The sequence below is a fragment of the Epinephelus moara genome, chromosome 4 (genome assembly GCF_006386435.1).
Source record: "Epinephelus moara isolate mb chromosome 4, YSFRI_EMoa_1.0, whole genome shotgun sequence".
Classification (NCBI taxonomy): Eukaryota; Metazoa; Chordata; class Actinopteri; order Perciformes; family Serranidae; genus Epinephelus; species Epinephelus moara.
The window spans coordinates 19,182,304-19,210,257 of NC_065509.1; the positions used below are offsets into that span (position 1 = coordinate 19,182,304).

Genomic DNA, 27,954 nt, shown 5'->3' on the forward strand with positions numbered 1-27,954 from the left:
GTACTCAGTCTACCAGAATAAAGGCTAGGTGGTGGGATGTCTGTCCTATCTAGCATCGTTTCCCTTTTCACATCTGTCTTCACACTGTTTTTGCATCTCTCCATCTTTTTTTTGGTTTCTGGACCAAAAATCTTGACCTAGGTGTTGTAAGAACTGGCACAGGAGTTAGTTTGACCATGAGGTACTTCAGTCTGGGCTGGGTGGATTGAAAGTCTGTTGAGTTTTCATTTGACTTTGTATCAGCTCTTTGACCAAATTGGTATTGTCTATGAAAACATGGTGGAATCCTCCAGACTGGTCTCATAGATCGGGGACGACATCTCACCATCAACTTGACATTGTCATCATTGACCTCCTGCTTGTCAGGTTTCTCGAGCTTATTGCTCTGAAAAAAAGGGCCGTAAGACAGCTATGACATAGGATGTAATGCTATGATATAATGTAGCGTCAATTAACTTGCAAGAATATGGTGGAATCCTCGAGACTCTCCACTATCTGAAAAATTCATCAGGAACCGAAGAAGGCACAGACATAATGTCATGATCTGGAAACATTTCACCACTTGACAGTGGCCTATCATCACATACCTTCGTTTTCATTGTATTTTCAGTTGCATCAGTTTCCATTTGGTTGTCTTTCATTTCAGTTTCATCTGACACTTGATCGTCCCCTATCATTTTTTTAAGAATTCAAATGACCACAAACCAGATGACACACTAAACTAGTGGGGCGCCAGGTAATCCAGTCATGCTGCAGTCAGCCAGATTGCAGAATACGTTTTAACACGTAGAACATGGGGTTACTCCCAAAACACAATATGAAGTGGTTTACTCAGCTGCAATACTAAAACAGTTCTTGCATGACGAGTTTAACATGCTTCAAAAACAGGTCGGCCTCTTTTTGCTGTACTTACAAATGTTAATTTGCAGTTGAAGTTTGATTGCAAGACTTTTGCATTAAGGCAAAGATTTCTCAGTTATGTTATTGTTGTCAAAGAAGATAAGACACTAAACTACAAACGTTCTGGAAGTATAGTTTATTACCACATTAAGCAGTACATATATTTTACCTCATAATTTCTCTAAATATATTTAAATATAGTTCGTTTCTTTGTGGGTTTTGACAAAGGCACTCACCAATGCGTGTAACATGGGTATCAAACAAGGAACAGTCATTAGGTGGGATTTTGTGCAAATTCTTATAATAGTAGGCTACATGTGTAACAAACATGCACATACTGTAATTTGAAGAACACACGAAATATCTCCAGGGAATTTAACCACACTCTCATATACACTCAGGACAAAAATAAACACTTCCTTCAAAGGATTGTCAATGGCAGTATTAACCTTTGGACCTCAACACGCATCTTGTTGTTCAGCAGGTCAGTCAAGTCATTTGGCAGTTTGAACACATGGATTATAGAAATATACACTACTACAGTAGTACTACAGTCAGCTGAGCCTCTCGAGGTCTTGAAGAACAACGCTGTGGAATAAGCCGGTCTGCCCGCTGCTCTCCTGAGTAATCAGAACTCGTCCATCAGGTCGAGGTCTGTGGACGAGGACAAGCTCTCCTTGAAGCAGACTGAGCTCTGAGTCCGTCTGGGCTAAATGCGTTGTGGTCACTCTGTGTCTGGGGAAAAAAAAAAAAGCAAAAGAAGCAAGAGGTCTTTGTCAAATCAATGACAAACTTTCAAGTCTGCTTTGTCTGTCTGATAATCAATATGCAGTTTATTTTTAAGGAAAGACATACAAATCCAACCTACCTGCTGGGGCTGAACTGAGCTGACACGGCTGATAGCGACGGCTGTAACGACATTGGTTTCTGTTGGTTAGAATTTAGATCTGAGACAGTTGTTTCAAGGCCTTTCCTGAGAATAGGAGCTTTTCCTTCTTTGAGAATAATCCCTGGTCCGTCTCTTCCCAGGGTGAGCGATGGGGCCCACACTTCTAATGGAGGGGGGCCAGGGCGGGAGTTGGACGGAACCTGATTTCCTGATGACCAGGAGGAGGTGCGAGGTCTTGGAGGAGGGGAGTCTTCATCTGTGAAGAACCGCACTGATTTTGCCGGCTAGGGACGTAAAATATTTACAGTAAGGCACATGCAGAACAGTTATCATGGGAATAGTTTAAGAACAGTGGGCCTCATTCACCAATATCTTCCTTATTTTTTCATGAATTGAAAATTAAAATTCTACATCAGATTCATGACGTGTTCTTAAATCACAGATTTGTTTGCACCCGTGTTCTTATAATGATGAATCACCTTGTCCTCGCTACAAGCGTATGCAAGCTGATCCTAATTAGCATGGTAAACACCCACAAATCCCCATAAAAGGGCACGAAACTGCAGGGCTGTGTGCGCACACAGAAACTGAACAAGAGGAAAAGTTGAGAGAATTAAGTGAAGAATGCCCGAATAAAAGTCTGAAGAGGGTGCAGGAAGTGAACACCAAACAAGTTGTCACATTTATTAGCTTCAGTAGTGGATATAAAATAACACAAAAAGACATGGGAAGCCAAAAATATGTGTTAATCAACCACTCAACAAACTGCACATCTTTATGCATTATAGTAGCACAATCGTCAGGCTTGAGAACAGAGACAAGTACGTAGTGCTCTCCGTGCTACGTGCATGTGTTTGAGAGAGAGTCAGAGAGAGGAGAGAAGGTGGAAGGTGGACTATTTCACCCCATGTCTCTGTAAGGTATTGTAAACTTAATCTGCACACTGCTTTGTGACTTACACTTGTCACAATTATTATTAATGATCAGAGGGCATGGTTACCATTAACATAACTGATGTGAATTGAAGTGTTACTATAGTGTTTATTTTTCAAAGGCCATATGCTTTTTTAAAAAAATAATGAAAATAATTATTTAAAAAATTATAAAAAATAATATTGTATTTGAATTTCTATAATATTATACAACTGTAGAATTGAAGAAAATGCAATAACCAGTTATTTTTGCAAAGAGATGTTGGCACAAAATGTGCTTAAGAGTGCACAACAGTATGTCAGAATCTTTGTAAAAACTGCACAGGTGGGTTTTAAGAATAAATTCCTTCTTAAGAGCAGTTGTTAAATGAGGCCCAATGCACACAAGAGTTCTTAACTTTAAACAAATGCATGCTCACATCTCTCTCAGGAAATAATCAGTTTGACATTACCTTGTCTGTATTATTCTTGTGTGAGTCGGGTCTGACTAGAATTGAGTGAGGCCCATTGGGAGGCTGTCTGTCATGCTGAAACGTTGCCTCTGGTAAAGAAGTGAACTCCCTGTCCTTAAAGACTGCAGCAGCAGAGGGCGCTGCTGGCTCAGTCATCCAGCCCCGTGGTCTGACAGAGTTGGACAGGATGCTGCTGTTTTTCTTCCTCTGCATGGCAGGTGAGTAGCCGGATGCCTGAACTTGTGCAAAGTGCTGTGAGTTGGACGGAACGTTCAGATTGGACGTGTGGGAGACATGGTTTGAGCCTGAAAAACAAAAACATTGAAAAGACAGTCACTGACAGCCTGGGGAAATCTCTAATTTAATCATCAGTTAAAGGGTAGATGTGGTGGTTTATCACTCACCTCTATGAGGGTTAAAGATGCGTCTCACAGTGTCCCAACCTTGTGAACTCCCATAGAAGGACGGTTTTCCAGCGCCAGTGGATGACATTGCATGCTGTGCTCCATTTGGCACAGATGGGACCTGTCCTGTTGAGTATATCGCTCCATCAGAGTTTACCCTATCAAGAGCAAGGACCACAGCAGGATTCTTGGCAGCTGTGGGTTTCTTTCCAGCTACTGTGTTGTACTGTGAGGACGCATTAGCTGCTTTGGTCTCCAGGAGCCTGGCTGAGGTTCTGCAGTGAGGCAATGAGACACTTTAGTACATGCTGAAGTACCTGCTGAATATCAATTGTTATACTCTGAAGTTTCTTTGAACCAAGCACCATCCTCAGTGTTTTATTCCAATTTCATGATTCATTGAAATGTGTGCATGATGACATGTCATCCTGCCTACACTAAATTACTGTCTGAATCTAAATGTCGTTCAGCTCCCACTTTCTGCAGTCAGGGATCACAGCCTCTCACCTGAGCACAGGCGTTATGTAGTTGCTGGGCAGAATGCCCACTTTGCCCGTTCTGAGCGATAACCCACGCAGCCAGCCTTCTTTGAACTTTCCATACACTCCCACCATCTCTCCTTTCCTCAGCTCCAGCTCCTCGGGCCGACGTGGTTTGTAGGAGTACAGGACGGCACACCTGAGGAAACACACAGAGGGTTTGTCTATGTTACTACAAAACTTTCTACAATACACATCCAAATTGTGCTGCCTTTTTTAGGAGTATTTGAGTGTGTCTTGTTGCTTTGTCTATTCATATCTTGCACCTGTGATCTGACATTATCATATAATTAATATAATGTTTAAAACAGTGACTCACACACTGATGGAGAGCTGCTGCGTGGAGGAGGTTCTGTTGTCTGCAGAGGCAGAGGACATTTGGGGGTTCACCAGAGCCATAGAGATGGTGGGTGGCGTCTCACTGGTCATCTTCCTCTCACTCTGTTAGGGGATGGATTCAAATTATCTTCTCATGGAACGCAAACACTGATGCATGCCACAATATTTAAGAAGTTCTTGTATTTCTGTCTGCAAATTCACTTGCCTCAAATTGGCCCTGAAGGGAATTCACTGCATAATTTGGTGTGCTTTGAATGCTTCAGTCAGCATACTAACATGTTCACAGTGACAGTACTAATATGCTGATATTCAGCGAGTATAATGTTTACCATATTCACAGTCTTAATATTACTTATACATTACATTAAAGGGATAGCTCAGAATTTTTGAAGTGGGGTTGTATGGGGTACTTCTCCATGGTCAGTATATTACATACAATAGATGTCAGTCAGCATGCTCCCAGCTTGGAGAAGCAGCAGCCTGTACCGACAGAGAAGCTAAGCAACATATTACTGTGACAGGGTGCAGCAGCAAACATATTTTAGCCACCCAAAATGAAGTCACAGTTAAAAAAGCTATGTTATGTTTAGAGTATTCCCCATCTATTAACTCTTCTAAGCCAGACTCCACTGAGAAAAACAGTAATTTTGGCTTGATGAACACAGCAGCTGCTGGTCCTCTGCTGCCATGATCTGTTAGTTAGTTTGTGTAGTTGTGCAACTTTGGTGCATCTGAAACCAATCTTTTTAAACGCTAAAGTCACACAATAACACAAATAAAATAACTGATCGAGGCAGTGGTAGACCAGCAGCTAATGGCAATCTATCCAATAGTTCTCAAGATCTTTCATTAAAAGCATGATTCTTCAAACTGAAGGGGGCACTGGAGGAAAAGTCAGAGGATCAGCAAAGCCATTTGCGTTCAACGTCTCATAGTTTGGACCAAAGTGGTGGACTGACCAGAGAATTTTGTGCTAAAAAGACAGCATCATTAGAAAATGTCCACTTGATTTACATAACTCCAACTGCTGAAGCCTCGCTCTAACTATAGATAAACTTTGGAACATATTTCAGCAATGAGTGAGGACTGTGGAATTTGTCCCCCATCACTTCCTGTGGAAAGTCATTAGGATGTGATCTGTTAATGGTCAGTATGAACAGGAAGAATGACTACAACAAGCAAAAACTGTTTCAAAGGTATTTTGTGTTTTAAGACAAAATTGTAAACTTTAATATCCTCCTTCTCACAATGTAAAATGAGCTAATTAAACCAAATTATTGGTAATTTAATGATGGTGGCGGAGACACTGTCTGACATGTCAATCTCCCAGGTTTTCAACTGGGTAGAGATATGGTTAAGATATGGTGATAGCTATATCTATTCTGCAACCCTGAATGTCAGATATGATTCACTGGGTTTTCTTTTTAAATGCACAGTTTTACCGTCAGCTCCATCAATACAGGAACTGTGACGCACACCTTTTCATATTACATAAAATAAATTAACAGATAGAATTAATATAATTACCCGGCAGACCTCTTTTGCATTTTATCTTCACAGATCCAAGCTGCTCTTTTTAAAGCTGAGAAACTCTGACAGGCTTTAAGTCAGCAGGCTGTGAGTCAGGCCTGACACAGCCAGTGAGTCACTGACACTGACTGAGGTGTGTCTCACAACAAATCCCAGTATTATATGAAACTTAATCAATAATTGCTTCACACTGAAAAAGATCCTTTCAGTGATTTTATTCTATACTTTTTATTTTCTCCTCCGACCAAACGAAACCCTCACATAATGTTTTCTTGCTTCTATCATCACAGAGAGGCGGCAGAAACATTCCCAGCACCTATTATCTCCACTGTGACGTCTACAGAGGGTTGCTGCTATTTACAGCACCACCACTCAACAACTGGCCTGTGGGCCTGGGGTTCCCTCTATACAGCATGTGCCTGGATCCTGCAGCTCTGCCACTGTCAAGGCTGCAATGCATTCACACTGTACCTCAGAGAAGCACAAAAGGAGTCCTAATTAAGAGGAAGCCATCACTTTCAGCACAGCCTCACTTGACAAAGGCAGCGCGGTGAGGCAGAAGTAAAGCGAGATAAAGTTATGATATAACATGTAGAAGACATACCAGCCCTCCATCATATAGGAGAGTGGATGGACAAGCATCAGTGTCTTCTAAAGATTGTGTCTTTTGTGATATTCAAGACTTCCTGTGTCTCTTTTCTTTGACATAAAAACGAGAAAGCAAAAGCAGCAGGATGGACAGAAAGCAGTAAACATCTTTATGTGCAATTAATCACTATCTTTTAACAGCAAAGCACTGCCATCTTCTTAAACTCTGGTGTAACACAACAACAAAAAAGCCCAGCAACGGCTTTTTTCATGCATTATTTACTTCTTTTTATTACACTGTGTCCTTTTTCTATTCTTGGTTTGTGTTTTATCGGATGCTGCTTCAGTTATGCTGCAGTCACGCAATGGCCAGGTGCAGTGACCCAGCAGTGGCAGTGGCTATATTTATATGTAGAGAATAATTCTGCTATTGGTCAGGCAGTGAATAAACTCCTACTTGGTGTAAATGGTTGACATATTCCTGCAGTCAGAATTACTGCTGCCATAAATAAACCAATTAACAGAAAATTAATGTCCACCTCTTCGTGTCCTCCTGCCAGCAAGAACGGTAAATCAGCAACCTTTCGCCTCACATAATCACAGTAAGACAGTGGTAATGAGAGGATTTTGTAGTTATACTAAATTATTTTACTTGTATGGTGGTTTATTTCACAATGTCTCATAGGTTTGGTCACGCCAACTGCATTATGTCTTTCAATATGAGCCTATGACCAGGTTCCCTACTAATCATTTTAAGAGCAGTATTCCCCCTGCATGTAAATATAACAAATATCCAAACCATGTACAGAACTAAGAAAGTACTAGTTTTCAACATTGCCACCTTCCATCCATCTATTTTCATCCACTTATGTGCGGCTTGGTCACAGCAAGGCTTTCCAAATGTCCTTCTCAGCATTTTCCAGCTCCTCCTTTAGTGTTTTCCAGCTTTTCCTGGGGGGATCCTATGGCATCTCTAGGCCAGATGAGATATACAATCCTTCCAGCATGTTCTAGGTCTACCTTGGGGCATTTCTACCAGTTGTACGTGCCCGGAAAACCTCTAACGGGAGGCACCAATGAGCCCCTCTCAACGCAAAGGAGCAGCGGCTCTGCTCCGAGCTCACTGCGGATGTCTGAGCTCCTCACCTTATCTCTAAGGCTGACCCCAGCCACCCTACAGAGGAAACTTATTTCAGTCTTTTGCCTCCACTGTCTCATTCTTTCAGTCACTTCTCAGTGCTCATGATCATGGGTGAGGGTCAGAACGTAAACGGGCCGGTAAATAGAAAGCTTTACCTTCCAGCTCAGCTCCTATGCCTGCATCATGGCTAATGCTGCACCAAACCACCTGTTCATTTCAGCTCCATTTTACCCTCTCTCATGGACAAGACCTGTAGCCACTTGAACTCCTTCGCTTGGGGCAGTAACTGTCCCCCAACCCAGAGGGGGCAATCCACCATTTTCCATTTGAGAACCATGGCCTCAGACTTGGCTGTACTGACTCGCATCCCAAACGCTTCACACTCAGCTGCAAACTACCCCAAAATGTGCTAGAGGTCACGGTGTGATGAAGCAACAGAAGTGACAGAACCACATCATCTGCAAAGAGCAGAGATAAAATTCTGAGGTCCCCAATTGGACACTCTCCTCCCCCAGTTGCACCTTGAGATCCTGTCCATAAATATCAAAAACAGAATCGGTGGCAAGGGGCAATTCTGGCACAGGCCATCACCCTCTGAAAATGTGTTTAATTTTGTGTTGAGTATATGCACACAGCTCTCACTTTGGTTATACAAGGACTGGATGGCTCATAGTAATGACCCTATGACCCCTCCAACAGCCCTGCAAGGGTGAAGAGCTGGTTGGCTGTTCCACGGCCAGGATGAAACTGGCATTGCTCTTCCTTAATCTGAGGTTTGACAATCTGTTGGAGCATTTTTTCAGCACCCTGGAATAAACTTTCAATGATTTCAAAGATGCCACTTGTGCTAAGAACTAAAACACCTTCTACTATCAGAAATTTTTAATCACTATTAGATTTTTGTCTTATCGCAAAGAAACTGACATTATTTCCTTTTGCACAAAGTGAGTGAAAAACCCCAATCCCACCAAAAAAAACATATATGATAAAGATAAATTTCTAAAGGTCAACATTAGCTCATATTGTGTAAGTTAAAGTGTGAAACTCAGACAAGGTTTTTAAAAGGAAATAAAATGTGGGACCAAAAAAGAAGAGGTTAGACTTGTGCTTTGCTTTGTGATCTATAAGTTACACCCAAACAATACCAAGGCGCACTGCTTTGCAAGTCTAACCTCTCTTTTGTTTGTTCTGATATGAGACCACCTGTTGTTTGATACCTGCATGTGTGAAGTAGCACTCCTCACCCAATCTGCTTTTTAAATGAAATGTGGTTTTAGACACACAGGATATACAATCCTGTTTCTGTTAGATGACCACAAAGTAAAAAATGTGCCACAATTTATTACTGACGTAAAGGCCCTGCACACCCAAACAGGTGTTTTCAATTACTCTGGATAATGAGACCTCTAATCAGGTTGACGTTGGGTGGAGCTTTGATGGAAATTATGTGATGTCATCATAGTCTATTAAACAGTGAGGCTTGCTGAAGATGAGGAAGGACACCAGCGATCATCATACAACGCATGATGTCAGAGCACAACGGGAAACGCCTGCTTTTATCACTTACAAGAGCTCATTGGCTCAGGTGACTGACCAGCAACACTATGTTGTGTAGAAAGTCTATATTTTCTGTTAAAATGTAAATTTTTGGATTTTATTAGTCACATTTTGTACTATGAAAGTTTATTCTTTTATACAAAATAAATGTGTGGCTGATAACACCTTTCACAAGCCCAGAGAGGCTGTAGCTGGGCTGCGAATAAGGTTGAGGTGGAAACATTAAATATTCATGCAAAAGATTTACGTTATTAAATATTGAGGTTTACATATAAATGCTGTTATGTCGGTATCACAGATACACTGAATTTTTAACAAAGAAATATTTTTATCTTCTGGACAAAAAACATTTTATTTGGGATCAGTATCTGATCAAATAGTAAATAATTATACAACCCACTGTATATTCTGGAAAATGTTCTCAGCAGACTAATAAAACTTATACATCACAGTAACTGCAGCTTTTTGCACTGTGGTAGGGCTGCAGCTAAACATTATTTTCAGTACTGATTAATTTGCCAGTATTTTTCTTGATTAACCAATTAAACATTTGGTCTGTAAAAATGTCAGAAAATAGTGAAAAATGTCTGAACAGTTTCTCAAAGCTCAAGATGACGTCCTCAGTTTGTATGTTTGTCTGACTAACTGTCTAAGACTGAAAGATGTTCATTATTATTGTGATATGACAGGGAAAAGGGCTGCAAATCCTCAAATTTGAGAAGCTACAACAAGAGAGTGTTTGCTTGAAAAAATGCTAAAAATGGTTTTATTTCATTCCATCCATCCTCACCTTTACCTGCATCAGCAAAACATCCTCGGACCGCTTACAAGTGGTCTAAAATGCTGCTGCTGAGCTTTCTACCAGGTCCTCTAAAATGTCTCCTTTGATACCGGTCTCTGTTTCTCTGCAATGGCTCCCTATCACATTCAGAATTCTATTTAAGATTATTGTGATTGTTGTGTTTATTTGAGCTCTGCATGGTCAGGCACCAAACTATATTAGCCAGTGGGTCTCTAAAGTCTTCTAATCAGGCTTTGTTGGTTGCTCCTTGCTCCAGGCTTATACTGTAACTACTGTGTTTGTAAAACTCTACCTTTGGACCTAAAGGGGCAGTTCACCCCCAAATCAAAAATACATATTTTACCTCTTACATGCGGTGCTATTTCTCAGTCCAGATTGTTTTGGTGTGAGTTGCCGAGTGTTGGAGATAATGGCTGTAGAGATGTCTGCCTTCTCTGCAATATAATGGAACTAGATGGCACTCAGCTTGTGGTGCTCAAAGCACCATAAAGATATATTTGAAACACCCAAAAGCAATGTCTCTTTCCTGAACACATGACCCTGTTACTCAGGATAATCCACAGACCTTGATGTGAGCAGTTTCATGTAGGAACTATTTTCTTTCTGCCGAACTATACCCGCCAATTGTATCACCGCGCAGAAGGAAGCATGCATTCTGCTAGCTCACCCCTGCTGAGCTAGCTAACGTTACAGCTCAGCCAGACACCATTAATATTTACATCTTGCACTGTCACATGCAGAAACCTTTGGCACATAAGTAGATGCCATTGATTGTAAAAAACAACAACAAAAAAAACAGGCATGGCTACTGTGACATCATCCATTGGCTTGTGGGCTCTTGTTTTGAGGACTCAAGTTTGTCATTTCAGCATTTCAGGTTTTTTGGAGCCAGAAGTGACCATATTTAGACAAGCAGGTGGAGCTGTGGTAGCCTGGAAATCCAGACCCAAATCTAGAAAGATTTAAGGTCTGGCCATGAGTAACGCAAATGGCCCAACTCGAGGGGCGGCACCAAGCATGCATTTGTAAATATCACTGCACGCAATTGGATAACACTACGACCAATCAGAACAATACGCGGGGTGACGTATAAACTTAGCTACCAGCGGAGCTAACTGGTAGATTAGACTCTTGCCGTATCCGGTCAGCAAAACAGCAAAAACGTCCTTCTTGCAAAGGAAAGACTCGAGCGCCGTCTTCTGTTCCTCTTTTAGAGAAAAAGCCAAGTCTAACTCGTTCATTGTAGCGGCCAAAGCCGTTTCAAACAACTGGTGTTCATCCGTAGCCATCTTGCAATGTTTACTGACTGATTCCGGACTTCGTCGTCGAATTGTGCTCTTGCGAGAACTCTGGATTTCCAGGGTAGAGCTGTGGAGGAGCAAGGGGTGGATCTGACTCAGACTGTGGTTATGTCTTGCAGACAACTTGTCACTCAAAGCTGCCACACCCTTAATTATGCATAACACTAAGCCTTAGTAAAATGGAATCAGGTGAGTTATATAAAACTTCACCCACCGTACAGTTGTCATGAAGGGAAAATTAGCTGTAGAGACCAAAACTGGTTTTTGTACCAGGCTGTAAACATGTTAATTTCTGCTGTTCAGTTGGGCATTTTAACATGTGGGTCTATACCGTGCTTCGGGAATTACACTCCCCCATACCAATGGGATTTTTTTTCGATTATTAATAAGCTCTGGGTCAAACAAAGGTTTATGAGACTTAAATGTTTTGCTTTGCAAGCTAATTTTCACAGATGAACATCATTTTTATGATATTTTAAGCGTATTTGCAATTGCAAGAAGTAAAAAACTAGCATGAGGCTATAAACAAATTACATCACGGCTGCATGACTTTAATGTCGTGTTTGATGCAATTCGATGTGATGAAATTATGCTATTAGAGCTACAGGCTACAGTGAGGCTAAAAACAGAGTTCAAATGACGTTTTTCCAAACAACTTTTTATGTCGGGGCTTCAGGACACTTGGATCACTATGGACAAACAGTATGGAGATATTTTGTGGTTTCAATTATGTGTTTTTGGACATTTGAATCTGGGGCGCCATAAGCCTCCATTAGGTGGAGTTTTGTTGCTACCCCCTCTCCCCTTGGATCTCCGCAAGTGATGTGAGGACTCTAAAACTTCACCTGATCCTCCATTGGCATGAGGGTGAGTAGATAATGGGTGAATTTTCATGTTGGGTGCACTATCCTTTGAACAGGTGTGTAAATCCAGGGTAACTAGCAGCTATCGCTCGTTCATGACAGAGTCACGGAAGACGAGGGGCGAGCTAGCTCCGTTGTGTTTGATAACATTGTTGAAAGTAAACAGAAGTGACGCCCACCGGTGCTTAGTGTGTCTTTAACTACCTTCTGGAGCCACTTCACGTTGGCCTCATTTTTCAGCCTCTGTGGTTGCCGCTTGGTAGATGCACACTTCCCTCTGCATGGTAATACGGTTGGCGGGTGAAGTTCAATAGACAAATTAGCTCCTACATGAAACTGCTCACGACAATGTCTGTGGATTATCTTGAGCAAACAGGTCATGATTTCTAGAAAGAGACATTGCTGTTGAGTTTTCCCAGATATATTTTTTGGCACTTTGAGCACCACAAGCCGAGTGCCATCTCGTTCCATTATATTGTAGAGAAGGCAGACGTCTCTACGGCCGATATCTCCAACACTCTGCAACTCACACCAAAACAATCTAACCTGATAAGCAGCACTACAGAGGAAAAATATGTATTGTTGATTTTGGGGGTGAACTGTCCCTTTAAAATATGTGGACAGCTTTCAAAAGCAGCTCAAGACCAACATGTCTAGACGTGCTTTTGTGTCATTTCTATTTATACCTCATTGTTTTTACTCTTCTCCAGTCATTTTTTCTAATTGTTATTTTTGTATTGGAAGCACTTTGTAGCGTTCTACACTTGAAAGAGGATTTATTAATAAACCTACTTGATAATCAAACACACTGCTGAGAGAATTGCTGAATCATTTCCTGTCGATCAGCTAATAGTTTACACAGTTCATCATTTCAGATCAATTCTAGTCAGCTGACAGCTTTCAAGGGGAACTCATATGAGACCTTTTGTAACAGTGATTTCAGTTTAGTGCACCAGTGAAGTATGATGTGAACTTTTCTGTGCTGCATTTAAAGATGTTTTTGCTTTTGGCTCATTTCCATCCTAAATTCTGCTCTTACATAACCATGCCAATATTCACACTAATACGCATCTTTTCATCCACAGTCAGTGGGAAGAAGCATCTCTCTGCGAAACAGTGGAGCCAGAGGTGAGAGCTGATGGGATGCAGCGCTAAGAATAGCACACATGCTGCCTTGGTCAGCGGGGAGCTCAGCCTCGGCTTTAGGGACAGAGGCCCTCCACTCCTTTAAAAAGGGTGCGTGGCCTGTCTGCTATTACTGGCCCACTGATGTGAGAGTGAGTGTTACCTGCTTAGTGAAGAGGAAGGAGTTTGAAGGCAGGGGAGAGAGGGGTCTGTTATGTAACCAACTTCACCAGTGACTCATCATCATCAGCCAGCATGAGAGAGATAAGCAGACCCACTGAGGGACTCTCCAAGCCTCCCACTCTCTACATCTATCTCTCATTTTTCCTCCTCATTTTTCCTACTTCTTGTGTTTTGCCTTTTGCAGCTCACACCGTTTATTTTCTATTTCCCTTCCCAGCACTACGCCATCTTTTTTTTTCTCCCAGTATTTCCTCTCACATTTTCCTCTTCCTCTCTTATCTCTCCCGGTTCCTGCTTGTTATCTTGTTCCAAGTCTCGTCCACCTCCCTTCCTCTCCTGGTTTTTCTCTGACCTGCATGAGGTTTAGCATTTTTAGGCTCTGACGTGTATAATTGCAGGGTAGAGCTGTGAAATTTGAACTGAATCAAAGGAAATCATTATCTCAGGGAGCAGGGTACTTGGCAGCAGGTTGCATTATTAAACCTTACAGAGCCTTTTATGTTGGCACTGCACTCAGACACTAGCTGGCTATGACTTTATGCAGCATTCACAGTAGCATAACCTAACACATTGTTTCTAATGTAAATGAATGGAAATGTGTCCAGCTGCATAAAACTGTGGACATGACAATGATGCCATCCATTTAAAGGGACATTTCAACTCCAAATTAAAAATGCCATTTCTCTGTGGTGCTATTTATCAATCTAGATTGTTTTGGTGTGAGTTGTTGGAGATATCAGCTGTCGAGATGTCTGCCCTCTCTTAAATATAATGGAACTAGATGGCACTCAGTTTGTGTGCCATCTAGCCAAAAAAATACTTTTGAAAACTCAACAGCAGTGTCTCTTTCCAGAAATCATGACCCAGTTACTCAAGATAATCTAGAGACTTTGGTGTGAGTAGTTTCATGTATTTTCTTTCTACATAACTACACCCACCATCTGTGCCGCCACGCAGAAGGAAACAAGCATCTGCTCATGGACGAGAGGCTTGTGCTTGTGGCAGCGCAACATGTAAACATTAATGGCGTCCTCCTTGGCTGAGCTGCAAGGTTAGCTAGCTCAGTGGTGCTAGATGAGCTAGCAATATTGAACTAAGATGCATGTTGTCTTCTGTGCAGGGAAACGGTTGGTGGGTGTAGTTCGGTAGATGTAAAATTGTGTCAACATGAAACTGCTCACAATGAGATCTGTGGATTATCTTCAGTAACTTCATCATTTCTGGAAAGAGACATTGCTCATGAGTTTTTCAAATGTATTTATTTATTTATTTTGGGGCTTTATGCGCCACAGGCTGAGTGCTGTCTAGTTTCATTATTCTGGAGAGAAGGCAGACACCTCTATGGTTGATATCTCCAACACTTTGAAACTCACAGCAAAACTATCTAGATCGATACATAGCACTACAGGTAAGAGGAAAAATATGTATTTTTAATTTTGGGGTGAACTTACCCTTTAAGCTAAGGTGATCAGAACTAATAAATAATATTATTTTCACAGTTTCACTAAAAAACAAAATTGTCTCATGGTTCATAATCCATCTATTATCCCGCCATGTGATACAGGATGCATAAAATATGCAGCAAGTATCATGTTGGTCACATGAAAAGAGTGGGATAACACTTCTTCCAGATATCTTGAGAACAAAATGTTCCTAGATCATAATCAGAGGTTTAAGTCATAGATGTCAAAGGTGGCTCTGACAAATTTTTCAGACCAGAGGAATTTTTTCATAGATAGAAGAGCCTCCCTGTTTATTGTTTCTGCACCACAAGAACTAGGAACAATCAGATTTTTCTGATCACAGTTTGGAGGCATTTCTTCAGCTCCTACTCTCCGAGCACAAGAGGAACCATGAGTGTGTATGTTGTTTTCTCCAACACATGAGCCAGTGTAGCACCACTCTTAAAAACTACTAGGTGTGTAAACAAGAAACAAGACAAAACACAAACAGCTTGTCATGGGAAAAAAAACTGAAGAAAACGGACAAATGGGCCAACAGCAAAGTCCAGGCTTTACTGAGATGGAAAAGCAACATGATTCAAAGCTGAATATAAGAGTCTATGGTGGCATGACGTTGCTATACCAACTGGCTGGTGAATGCAAAACAGAACAAAGCCCTTGAAGGTGGGCAGTTAATCTCAGGAAGTCCCCTGAACTGTTTGCTCTGAAAAAAACTATTGAAACAAAAATGTAAAAATTGTACGTTTCAAGACAGACTTCGTCACACGCACTCTTCTTGTGAGTAATTTAGAAGACATGATTGCAGCAAAGGTGAGCTCAGGATTTTGTGCTTCCTACAAGTTAATAGACGTACTTAAATAGGGCCTCCATGTGTTTTACACTTAAACAATTATTGTATCAAATGTTAAAGTCAAAGGAGCACATTAAGACAATTACCCAACTTCTCTCAAATGTCCCTGAGCTGAAGAGAGACGCAGGACACACACCCTGTTAGACAGCTATTCATCTGTGAGAGGAAACCCTGGCTTATGTCCCGGGACCCTTGATTAAAGACCTTTCAAAGTTTCTGTCCATGCACCTCCAGCCCTCAATCCTTTCATTTTGAGCCCTTTTCCACATCTGTGTTGTCTTAATGAGAGCCACTTAATCATGCAGCGGCCAACATAAGGGCGATGCCTCTCTCTCTCGTTCATTCCTTAAGCCTCGTGTCATGGTTCCCTCCCTGCATCCCTGAGGACAACTTGATCCCTCTGTGACTCAAATAAAAACACCTATTATCTCACAGAGAACTGTCTCGCCTTTTGCCAGCAACATGTTTTCTATTTAAACAAATCACTGCGAACAAAACAAACCCAAACACAGTTTAGCTCAAAGATCATGAGAAAGAGGAATCTGATAAAAAAAAGTTTATCACATTAGTGTAGCATGCATAAAGGCAGATATGTCGGCACATGACTCACCTGTAACAGGTGTCTGTGCGTAGTGTCAGAGTGGCGTCTAATTCGCTGAGAGTTCACTTTAGAGGGATGAGGGTGGCCCCGGGCAGCCCGAGGCACAGAGAGGTGGTGAGGCTGACCCTGACGGTTGAAGCTGTTGAAGGTGCTGATGTTGGTCGTTTCTCCTTTGGCAGTCTGATAAAAGTTGATGCTGCTGGCTGCGGGCTGTTTCCGCTGGCTGGAGAGGGGCAAAGCATTGATGATGGGTGTCTTTGCCGGGACCTGAGGGACTCCGTGATGGGTGGTCCTATTGGATACGTCAGTGGCCTTGTCTTTGCCCCCACTCCCTGTCCGATGCTGAAATTCTGCTGAGTCACTCCCCCTCCGATTCTTTCCCTCTGGCAGTTTGGCAGCCACTGAGTTTGGCTGAAAGAGATGAACACATCAAGAGAGAATCGGGATAAATCCTGACACAGAAAATAGTCAATCCTTAGTCAAGAAAATCCTCTCCAAATCGCTCCTACCTGCTACTAGCGCCTGTCAACCTGTGCTCCTGCTGATCAGCGAAACGGCTGTCTAAATACACCCACTTATCACCACTCCACTCACCCCTACAACTTGTTGGACAGGCAGGCAGGCAGGCAGGAGCATAAGTACCAGCCAATAAGCCAGGAAGGGTGCTGAGAGAGGAGCTGCACAGACAGCCAGGCAGACAGACAGGCATGGCAGGGTTAATGCTTTCACTCCCCACAGTGATGTGCTGTTATGCCACCCAAGCAGAGAAAGCATTACTGTGTCTTCACGCCTGGCTGCACGACACGAGGAGAGGAAGGCTCAGAGAGGAGAGGGGAGAGGAGAAAAGAGGAGGATGAAAGAATAGAGTACAGAGGTAGAAAAAGATGGAGAGCACTGCTGAGGCGGGGCTTTAGGAGAAGACATGGTTGGACAGGAGACAAAAGGAGCTAAAAGAGGAGGGGAAGAGAAACAAAATATTAGGGGAAAAAATATAGAAAAACAGATGACAAGTGAGGGAAGTAAACAATAACCACATTAACCCCACTGTAGGAACAAATACAGTTTCCCCCGGCACGGATGAAGTTAATTCCTGGAGGCAGAAAGTACAGAGGAAAACAAATGACAGTCAGCTTGCTAAGCGAGCGCTGCCAACCTGAGTAAGCCACATAGTCACACACTAATGAGCAGCTGCAGACACAGCAGGGCTTCACAGATTAGCTCTCTGCCTCAGCACTTTGCAGCGCAGGAGTGACATTTACGGATGAATCAAAGATTTGAATGAAAATCAAGGTAGCGCCCCGGCAATGACCTGGAATTAATGACATCCAGAGACGACATCTATGGTTCAATTCATTACAAGAGCTACACCATCAGACCACAGTGCCAAGCGGCAGGTGTCAACCTTGATCATGCTGAAAAGGCCATGACACACATTCAGACACTGAAGGAAGGAAGACAGAAAGAGAGCACTAAGAACTCACCTCTGTAAACTGCAGAGGGCAAATTCCAACTTTCTCCCCTAGCTTGGCTTCAATCCAGTGTTCATCCACCCGTCTGATGACAGTAAGGATGTCTCCCTGTTAACCAGAATTAAGTAACACACACACAACTGAATTAAGAGGAAGTGGTGAAAAGGTGTGAGGCAGATAAACCGCTGCAAAAAACAAATTAAAAAAAAACAACAGGATTCCAGGTGCTTATAACAGTGTGTGCTCGCCCTGGAGACTGAGCACTCAGCTCAGAAACTCTCCCAGCTCTACATTTCTCCCGCAGCATGTGACATCCACTGCCTTTGTGTCTGCAGGCCCAGTCCTTTTTGTGGCCAGCCTCGCTCTAAAAACCATTTGACCATCTGCATTTAAACTGGAAAAAAAAAAGAAGCTGAGCACAAGTGTGCTTTAATGGAGAGCGCACAAGTGCTGAGGCCCTTATATAACTGTCTCAGAAATCCTTCAGGGCCAGTAACAACCACTGCAGCAGAGGTCTGAGCCTCCAGCTGCATAAGTCTCGCAAAGCAGTGAAAAGAACAAAAGATAAGAAATTAACTGGGGAAGTCAGCTAATTTTAGAACTTTTAGAACTATAAAAAGCAAATATTTTAGAGATGTGATTTGTCGATCAATCAGTTAGTCGACAGAAAATGAATCTGCAACAATTTATGGATGTAAATCACAAGTTTCATCACGTTATGATATAATAAGAGCTGTCAAATGATTCATTTTTAAAAACCTGGTTAATCGCTGAGTTTTAATAGTTAATTGTGATGAATCACACTTTGTAATCACAGTTTTAAAACTCCATAATTTTGCATTTAAAACAGTTTTGAAGTCCATATTAACAAGGTGAAGCAAGTTTTTGATTGGGAATCAAATGAATGCAAATAAATTTACTTTATGATCTTGACTTTTAGATTTATTTCTTCTTTCTGAAGAGACAGCAGGTCAACAGTATATGACACATAGAAGTGGTATATATCACCTGAAAGCTGGAAACCTAAAAATTAATTTGAGGTGTAGCTCAGCACTGTGTGTCAAGCTTTTCTAGTCATGAATCTGTAATAAGCACTGCATGCAAAAAAGTGCATACTTTGTGCCCATAACTGTATGGGACTAACATAGAGTGGACATGTCTGTAAAGGGAAGACTCACGGGTACACATAGAACCCATTTTCATTCAGTGATCTTGAGGTGAAAGGTCAGGGACCTCTGTGAAAATGGCCATGCTGTTCTTTTTTTTTTTTTTTAAAGATTTCTTTTTTGGGCATTTTTTGCCTTTAATGGACAGGACAGGTAAGTGTGAAAAGGGGTGAGAGAGAGGGGATGACATGCAGCAAAGGGCCACAGGCTGGACTCGAACCCGGGCCGCTGCAGCAACAGCCTTGTACATGGGGTGCCTGCTCTACCACTAAGCCACCGACGCCCCTGCCATGGTGTTTTTCCCTCGCCAAAATTTAGCCTAACTTTGGAGCCTTATTTAGCCGCCTTTCTGAGAAGCTAGAATAACATGGCTGGTACCACAAACCTCCTACTTAGGTTATCTAGTTTCATATGATATCACTATCATCACTCTAACTTTAAAACTCAGCCGTCTTTAGCCTCTGAAAGACAGGCGGTGGCAAAAAAAAAGCAGCACATGATTAACACAATTTTTAAAAAATGAACGCATTATGTTTGGACCTTAATTGCATCACTAATAACACATTAATGCTGACAGCCCTAGGTTTAATATTTTAATTATTTTGACAACGATAGGATATTTGCTGATATGAAAACGTCTGCCAAGATGTGATTTCAATTCAATTCAGTTCAAGGGCCTGCGAGTGACATGACATGACGTGACATGTTTAAATGTTTAGGAAAGAGGTGCACTTGGACTCAAATTGTGACACAGATGCCCCATGGGAATTTCAAAATAAATTTGTATCTTAAAGATGAATATATTTATTGAAGTTTTCACTTAGCATAGATAATACTGGATCACTGAAGCGATATATTAATCTAGATCGAAGTGTCGTTACACCCCAAAGAGACAACAATTTGATAATCCAATATTTGAAAAGTCATTTTTAGGGTAAAATGGCAAAACCTTACTGGTTCCAGTTTCCCACATGTGAATACTTTTCTTCTTCCTTGATAGTAAAATGACGAATCTTTGGATTCTGGACTGTTCGTGAGACAAAACAAGACCTCTAAAGATGTCACCTTTGCTCACTTATGAACTCTACGATTGCTTTAGACCTTAGACATTATATTTTAGCACCAGGGTTTCCCCAGGTAATTATTTATCAGAATTGGTTAGCCACCCAGATCCTTATGTATCTCATCTTAAGATCAATTTAATTGGTTGATGATGGTCTAAACAACAGCAACACATTACCTGACAAATTCGCCCAAAAATCTCAAGTAAAACATGAGCTCGCTGCCTCGTCTGGTTCCCAGGCTAATTACATACACTATAATTAAGATGAAATAGCACCTTTGCTCTTTTCCCCTGAAGGTTACTGCTTCATTATTTTCTGTAGGTTAAAGCTAAGTGTAATAATTTTCTTTGCACATTAATTAAAAAGTAGGAAACCCTGCACCTATTTTAAAAGACGGAGTGCAAATACACAAGACTGAACCTCTGAAAGGAGGTAACTTTTCCTGCTGTGCTGAGTCAGTAGTTTGAGAGTCAGACCTTGAGGAAGCTGAGACAATATTTACTGTCTTCCAGATTCATCTCTTCGGGGTTAAAGTCGTACAGCGCCCTGCAGAGGGCCGGAGGTTGGAGCTGCTGGAGGGGATGCAGCTGAGGCATCTGGCTGACGGCCTGCAGCGTGCTGGCAGTGACAGACGCACCAGCGTTTCCGTGGTGCCAGCTCTCATCCACTTTGTGCTTCGGGGGGATACCGTTACCAGGCGTGAGGACCAGCTCTCCTGGCGAATCACCTCGTTGGTTACGTATCGAAGCTCTGAGAGCAAGCTGAGGAACAGACATAAAAAAACCATCATCAGCTACTGTGTGTTCAAATGAAGTGGTGAATGATACACATGATGATATACATTCCTGAAGGTGGTAAAATCAATGTCTTTAAAGATTTTAGGGGAGTGAAGGCCCTCCAGGTTGCGCTCTCCTTAAAGGATGAAAAAAAAAAAGATGTCTTGCCATTACAGGCACATTTTCAGGAGGTGAAACACGACGCTGTTTCTTTTGTCCTTTACTTTAACTGTGACAAAGTGTGAACAGAGACTCACATGTTACAGGCTCTGAGTTAGCGTGTCTTATTCAGTTTTAAGTGTCAGGGCATTTATTATCAACAGTGTTGGATGACAAACCTCTGTGTGCTCTTTACAGATTTTGCACTTATCAGATATGCAAATTTGTTTAATGTGACACATCCTTTTTCCCTTTAAAGATGATATCAAGCACTGACTCAAGCTTTACTGTTAATGTCTTTTTTTCAGTCTTTTTTTTTTTAGTAATGTTCGGGGTGAAAGAGCACAAAACACCACTTATTTATTTTCTGCAAAAGTTACATCTTAATTGAGGACACAGAACTGAACCCCTGGTACAGCATTATGCATAATACAGTGTTAATTACACATTTTGAAATATTCTCATACAGCTCACAGTCCGTGAATGTGATCACTGTCATCCTACTGATCACATAACTCAGCTTTGTGGGGGCATAAAAAACTAATTAATACGCACTTCATGTCACACTTACAGGATACCAACAATTTCACAGATGCTTAGTGTCCCTCAGTGAGAATTTTCTTAATTAAATTCTAGCAGTGAAGCCATAAATATGTCCTACTTTGTCACTGCAGGTAACCCAAATTTTGTGCTGTTTATTGAAGCTGAAAAAAACTCAAAATACAGCTCAGTATCAAAGTGAAAGAAATTAAAGAAAGTTGCGTTATATAATTAATTTGAATAGAGGTTTTCAGGATTTCAAATCAATATGCAAATAGTCACAGAATCTAAGAAACCACCCAAATCAGTCTACTTCTCCTTCTTAGTGTCAGGCCGAGTCAAGGGCCTCAGTTTGTGTTGAACATTTTTTTTAACAGTACGTAACAAAGGCGATTACTGGGTCAGAAAAAAACGGTGCATCAAAAGGACATAGCCTCAGCTACCACCAAGGGCGTAGGTTTTATTTTAAAATTGTGGGGGACACATATGAAGTTGGGGTGGGTCTAAGGTTTGTTCCCCAGGAAAATGTAAGCATCAGTCACTTCACTGCATTCTGGGGAATTTCTATGCATCAATTTATGGGACAAGTGTCTGTGTCTAGAAGTGTCTCTAAAGGAAAACACAAAATTTAGATGGCAGGTGACAATTCAAAATATAAAAATACAGTGGAATATAAAGACGTGAGTCCACAAAGCATTTTTTTTTTTTTTTTTTGCGGTGGCAGAGCGCTGGGGAGAGCTTCGTTTCAGCTGCTCATAAAAACAAAACAAAACAGAGAAAAACGCTTCTGGCGTCTTTTTTTTCCCACCTGGCTTTTGTTTCTATGACAACAATATCTTGACACTGCCATTAGATAGGCAGCTGACATAACACTACTTTAACAGAAGGTTGAGCACACAGTTAATAACAAGCTTACAGTGTGTACGGTGATAAAAGCACAACATTCCCCAGCAACTTTCAGTGTGCGGCTGATTTGCTCCCACGGGCTTTTCTGTCTTTGCCGTGATAGTTTCACACAGCTCAGGATAGACAGTAGCTAAAGTAGCAGCAGTGATGGCCACATCACCTCTCTGAGAACGTCAGAGATTTTCAAGTGGAAAAAGCTGGGGCGCTCTGAAAGAGGCGCAGGGCGCAGCGCTTTTTCTTTAGGCGGCAGCATGTGGCTGCTTATGCTCTCTCCTCATTGGGAACAACTGAAAAAAGATGCTGGCGCTCAAAAATAAAAAGAAAACGCTATGTGGGCACAGGTCCTAATGCAGCACGGCTCTCAGACATTGTGCATCACTTTCAAATTTTAATTCACCCGTAGATCAACTTCTCTCATTGAATATTATCCCTGCTGAGTCAACACACGTAGGCATGATTTACTCCTCCATGCTCTTTTGTGTCAACTTCTTTAAACGTGCATGTGGCACCTTTTTCACATCAATGATACATTATTTAATTGTAACTCATTTATAAACCTCTGTACGTCAATAGCTCATATGTGTCGTCAAGTTCACAGAAAGAGAGAGAAAGAAAGACTTAGACTGTGACAAGATATTGATCAGCGCAGGCACATTTGGGGATCATTTTAGAACCAGAAGGCTGGGGGCGATTTGTTTTTAGCCTAAGCAACTTTTTTTGGGACAAGGCACATTTCTTTCTTTATTGCATTGTATGTTTTATTATTGTGCGGACAAACGTTTCTCAGAGTCTTTTCATTTGATAGCATTTCTTGCTGCAAAATATTTTTCAGAACATTTTCATCAAATCATGCTTTTAACCTGTTCAGAGCCCAGTGATGTTGTGAGCACAAAAAAATATTGTAATGGTGTATCTCTACTCTAAATGCACTTGATTAGGATGCTTGATTATGTGGGGGATTTTCCTCGTCCAATCCAATGGTCAAAGATTCTCAACAGGGAAATCACCCGATTGGAAAAATGTGACACATTGCATATGTATAATGCATTGTATTCATCATCACGACTCAAAAGTTCCTTATTTTTGGTAAAAAAAAAAAAAAAAGTTCCTACTGTACCAGTATGTTGAAAACCTCATGAGATGAATACTGTGTGTACATAATCAATAAAATGCACTATAAGCTGATTGTATTATTAGAAATTCAAATTAGAACAGTATCTCCCCTATTCATTTTATAGTGATACTCAAATCCACTGTCCATTTAAATGGACGGACATATTTTTTTTTTAATCCTGAGTAAAGGCTATACATGTTCAATAGGATTTTTTGACATGTACAAGTAATATAACATATGTTTACTTTGAACACAGTTTAAACACAAGTAATGTACTTCAACAATATGATTAACAGACTGAAATGTGTCTTGCACTTCCTCCTTCCTCCTGGCCTCACTCACGGTCAGCCACACTTGTTTAAAAAAAGGGGGCGTGGCTCTACTGTAGTCCACTTTAGATGATGTGGAACAGACATCCCATCAAATCGGTATGTGCACTTGGGGGGAGTCAGATGACAGTAATCGTAGATCTAGACATGCTAGAAAAGTTATGTCCATTGGAAATGATGGGGGATCTGAACGGGTTAAACAGTGCTGGGGACAAAATCGACTATCTCAAAAAGTGGTGGAGACATGTCCCCAGCGTCCCCGGTGTAAATGACACCTATGGGTCCAGCTTGCTTTTTTTTATCAGGTTCCTCCTCGCAGAGGTATTTACAGACCATACGCTGTTTCTTTTCAGATAAGCACACTGGAACTGTTGTGACACCTGGCCTTAGTAAAAGGATGTTAACGGAAATTACAGTATATAACATCGTTCTTCAGTGTGGTTTTCTGATATACACCTTTAAAAAGCAGAGTGATCACAAATTCACACTCATGAACTTGGCTGCGCTTTTTGAACTCTGGCTGAACTCGAGCTGAGGATTACAAGTAAACTCTTAAACGCTCTGAGCAGTTTGTGCACAGGACTATAGAGAAGGCAGATTTCTGTGTTTCCCACCACCTCAGAGAATAAGACATCAGCATCAAATACAAACTGCGTATGATTTACTGACTGTGGGGTGCCTTTATGATCCTCAGATCTCTGTTGGGTTGTATTAGGTGACAATTGCACAGACCTGCTTTACACAGAAATGATTTTTAAACATGCACCAAAACAGTCTTATCTTAGAGTTTTTTGACAATAATATATATATTATTTAGAAAAATCCTGCTGTTTGGTCTTCCTGCACTGATTATCCTGTACAGTAGGTGTTTAAAGGGACAGTTCACCCCAAAATCAAAAATACATATTTTTCCTCTTACCTGTAGTGCTATTTATCAATGTAGATTGTTTTGGTGTGAGTTGTTGAATGTTAGAGATATCGGCCGTTTTCCACCTTCTGTCCAATACAATGGAACTAGATGGCACTCGGTTTGTGGCGCTCAAAGTGCCAAAAAAATACATTTGAAACACCCAATAGCAATGTCTGTTTCCAGGAATCATGACCCACTTACTCAAGATAATCCACAGGCCTTGTTGTGAGCGGTTTCATGCAGGAACTATTTTCTTTCTACCGAAGGAAGTGTGCATCTACTACTCAGGCTCCCAGGAAGTGCTCCAGGCTTTAAAGTCAATTTTCGTAGTGGCCAAAGAGTGCTACTGCAATTGCCTGTGTCCGTCACATGATGCCCTGCGGCCCAAAAAGGCTTTTTCCTTTTGACTTACATTGGGAAAGAGATGTCTGTAAATAAGTGGATACATTTTTTTGAGCACCACAACCCCCGTGAAATGACTCGTTTCACCATCAGCATTTGATCCATCCGGTGCAATAACATTTTGAAAGTCTAGAGGAGCCCCAAGATGAAATCATTTTATCCCCATTCAAGTTAGCAGAGCGATTAACCAGAAATTAGCCATTCAGCTGGTAGAAGTTAGACATTTGGCTGCACTTGGTCATGCTCGGCCGGGCTTGGCTGTTGTAAGTCTCTAGTGCACATGCTCTATGGGCCACACACTATGGAAGTAGTGCCAGACATCCCTGGATCATCCTGGTAATATTATACGCGGCAGTGGAACCATTTCGGCTTCATGCACCACTGAGCAACTTTCACAGGAATGCTACTGCTAGCTCACCTAGCACCACTGACCTAGCTAAACGTAACAGCTTAGCCAAAGAGGATGCCATTAATGTGTACTCCTCACGCTATGACAAGCACAAGCCTATCATCCATGAGTAGATGCACCCTTCCTTCTGCACAGTGATACGGTTGGGGGGTATATTAATATATTTTTAAACTGCATTTTTTGGCGCTTTCAGCGAGTGTCATCTAGTTCCAATATATTAACGAGAAGGTAGACAGCTCCATGGCTGGTATCTCAAACACTCAACAACTCAAACCAAAACAATCTAGGTTGATAAAAAGCACTACAGGTAAGAAGAACAATATGTGTATTGTATTATAATATGTGGAAATCAACCTCTGTCTTAAAAGCATCTGTGGAACAATGGCAGACACTAATCATACAGGTTTGAGGATATCTCATCACTTGAGGCCCAGAGGAACTCACACCTCCTCAGAGGAAACATTTTGGTAGGTGAGATCACGCTCGCAGCTCTTCTGCCTCACATAATCTCATACAGTGAAACTTAAGTTCGGTGAACAGGCAGTGGTGAGTAATTCAAATAGGTCAGGAATGAGACATGAGATCCCATTCCACAAAGTGCAAAGGAATAAATCAATAAGACATCACAGGGTTGGGCGAGAAGACAATAAATACCAAGAGCAAATATACATTTCTCAACCGTCAGAGGTTTCGTCACAATGTCTATACTGAGCAAGTTCTCCCTTTAACATGTGTGGGTGTGTTCGGACACTGTGGGCAACGATGCAAATCAATGTGCAGCATTGTTTTATGGCCGTATTGAATTTCTTCAAATGATTTGTTGCCTCAATGTGATAAAATACATTGATTTGTTGGGTATTTGATTTACTGAGTTTACTGAGTACTGAATTTGCACTATTACTATGTATATATTGTGACAGATGTATATTGAATACTCTGGGAGGTCATGTTTAAATCCAAAGTAAGGAGGAACAAATGCATACAAAATCTAAAAATGTTGGCGTTTTGGAAAATGGTCAGCTATCATATAATGTTTGAATAAAAAATGTTTCATTACTCGTAGTAAACAGGCTGGCCCATATTTTGGTAACCACTGAGTGAGCAACTTATTCTTTGTCAGGCTGCACTGTGTAGTGACTACTACAGTTTTCTTACAGTGACAATTACAGTGAGTTATAACCATCAAAAGATTGTTTATTTTACTGTAATAGAAATAAAAAGTCATCATATAAGACTATAATTGTCACCCAAAGGTGAGACAAAGTTGTCGTGGGTTATATTCCAGACAGACATGCAGAGCATTAGGCCGGGGTCGTGCACTGACCTCATTGTGTCCTTGCTTCTCTCTGTGTTGACTCTCAAACTGCTGCTGACCTTCCCTGACTGCCAAGCCGCCCCTGACCAAGGGCACAGCGTAGCGGGCTGTCTGTCCATCCCCTCTGGGCCCCGTTGAGCCCTGGAGCCCCTCCAGGAGCCGCACCAGCAGGAGGTTTGCGGGAAGCTCCTCCACAGTCCTGACAGGGACAGGTGCGCGACACTCTGGGCAGAGCAGCTGGGAGTGGGCTGCCTCCTGCCTCTGCAGGCAGGACATACAGAAAGTGTGCTGGCAGGGCAGGACCTTAGCTGACACATCCAGTGGCACAAAACACAGAGGACATTCCAGCAGGGCACTTAGAGCCAGCTCCTCCATTTTAAAAGGGCCACCTCTCTTTGAGACTCCTGCTGCATCTGAAACACTGTAATCCACCATACTGAGAGAGGAGAGGAGAGAGGAGCTAAGTCAGCGGTACAAGTTACTGTCAGAAATTCTACTATGAATGAGTTACACCATCACAGACCAAAGTCCTCCTCAACTGTATAACAGCCCATAATACTCGCAGACACTACCATAACTTTAAATAGTTTGATAAGGAAGAATCACAGAGATAAGACGCTTTGACGTAAACACTACACGCTGCTGGCTTACAGGTGTTAGCTCACCTGGCTGCACAGGTAAGACAGAAACAGGAAACACCCGAAGAAGACGAAACATTTCCATATCTTCATATCATTAACACAGAGTATAGAAACATGAAGTACTTACACGTGTATCTGCTGACTGCCACTGTGATATTCACAACACTCCGGTTAGGAAATGCGTAACTTTTTCACCGCCGTCGCCATGACGCAGTGCGCGAGGACGGGACAGTGCGGCGCAGGACAGGCGCGTGAGCTGTACCGACCGTCACGAGCCAAAATTTTTGACGTCGGG

The 27,954-nt window shown here is 41.7% G+C and overlaps 1 protein-coding gene across 1 annotated transcript; it reads right to left on the reverse strand.

Annotated features, from left to right (window-relative positions):
* Window positions 1-1,028: 1,028 nt before the first annotated feature.
* On the reverse strand, window positions 1,029-27,954 carry sh3rf2 (SH3 domain containing ring finger 2). Its single transcript, XM_050042348.1, has 11 exons — window positions 27,787-27,954; window positions 27,028-27,454; window positions 20,635-20,919; window positions 17,941-18,036; window positions 16,469-16,870; window positions 4,436-4,557; window positions 4,085-4,255; window positions 3,578-3,852; window positions 3,174-3,478; window positions 1,769-2,073; window positions 1,029-1,635 (listed from the first exon to the last, which is right to left on the reverse strand). The coding sequence occupies exons 2-11, from the start codon at window positions 27,451-27,453 to the stop codon at window positions 1,455-1,457; spliced, it is 2,568 nt and encodes an 855-aa protein (XP_049898305.1). The 5' UTR covers window position 27,454; window positions 27,787-27,954; the 3' UTR covers window positions 1,029-1,454.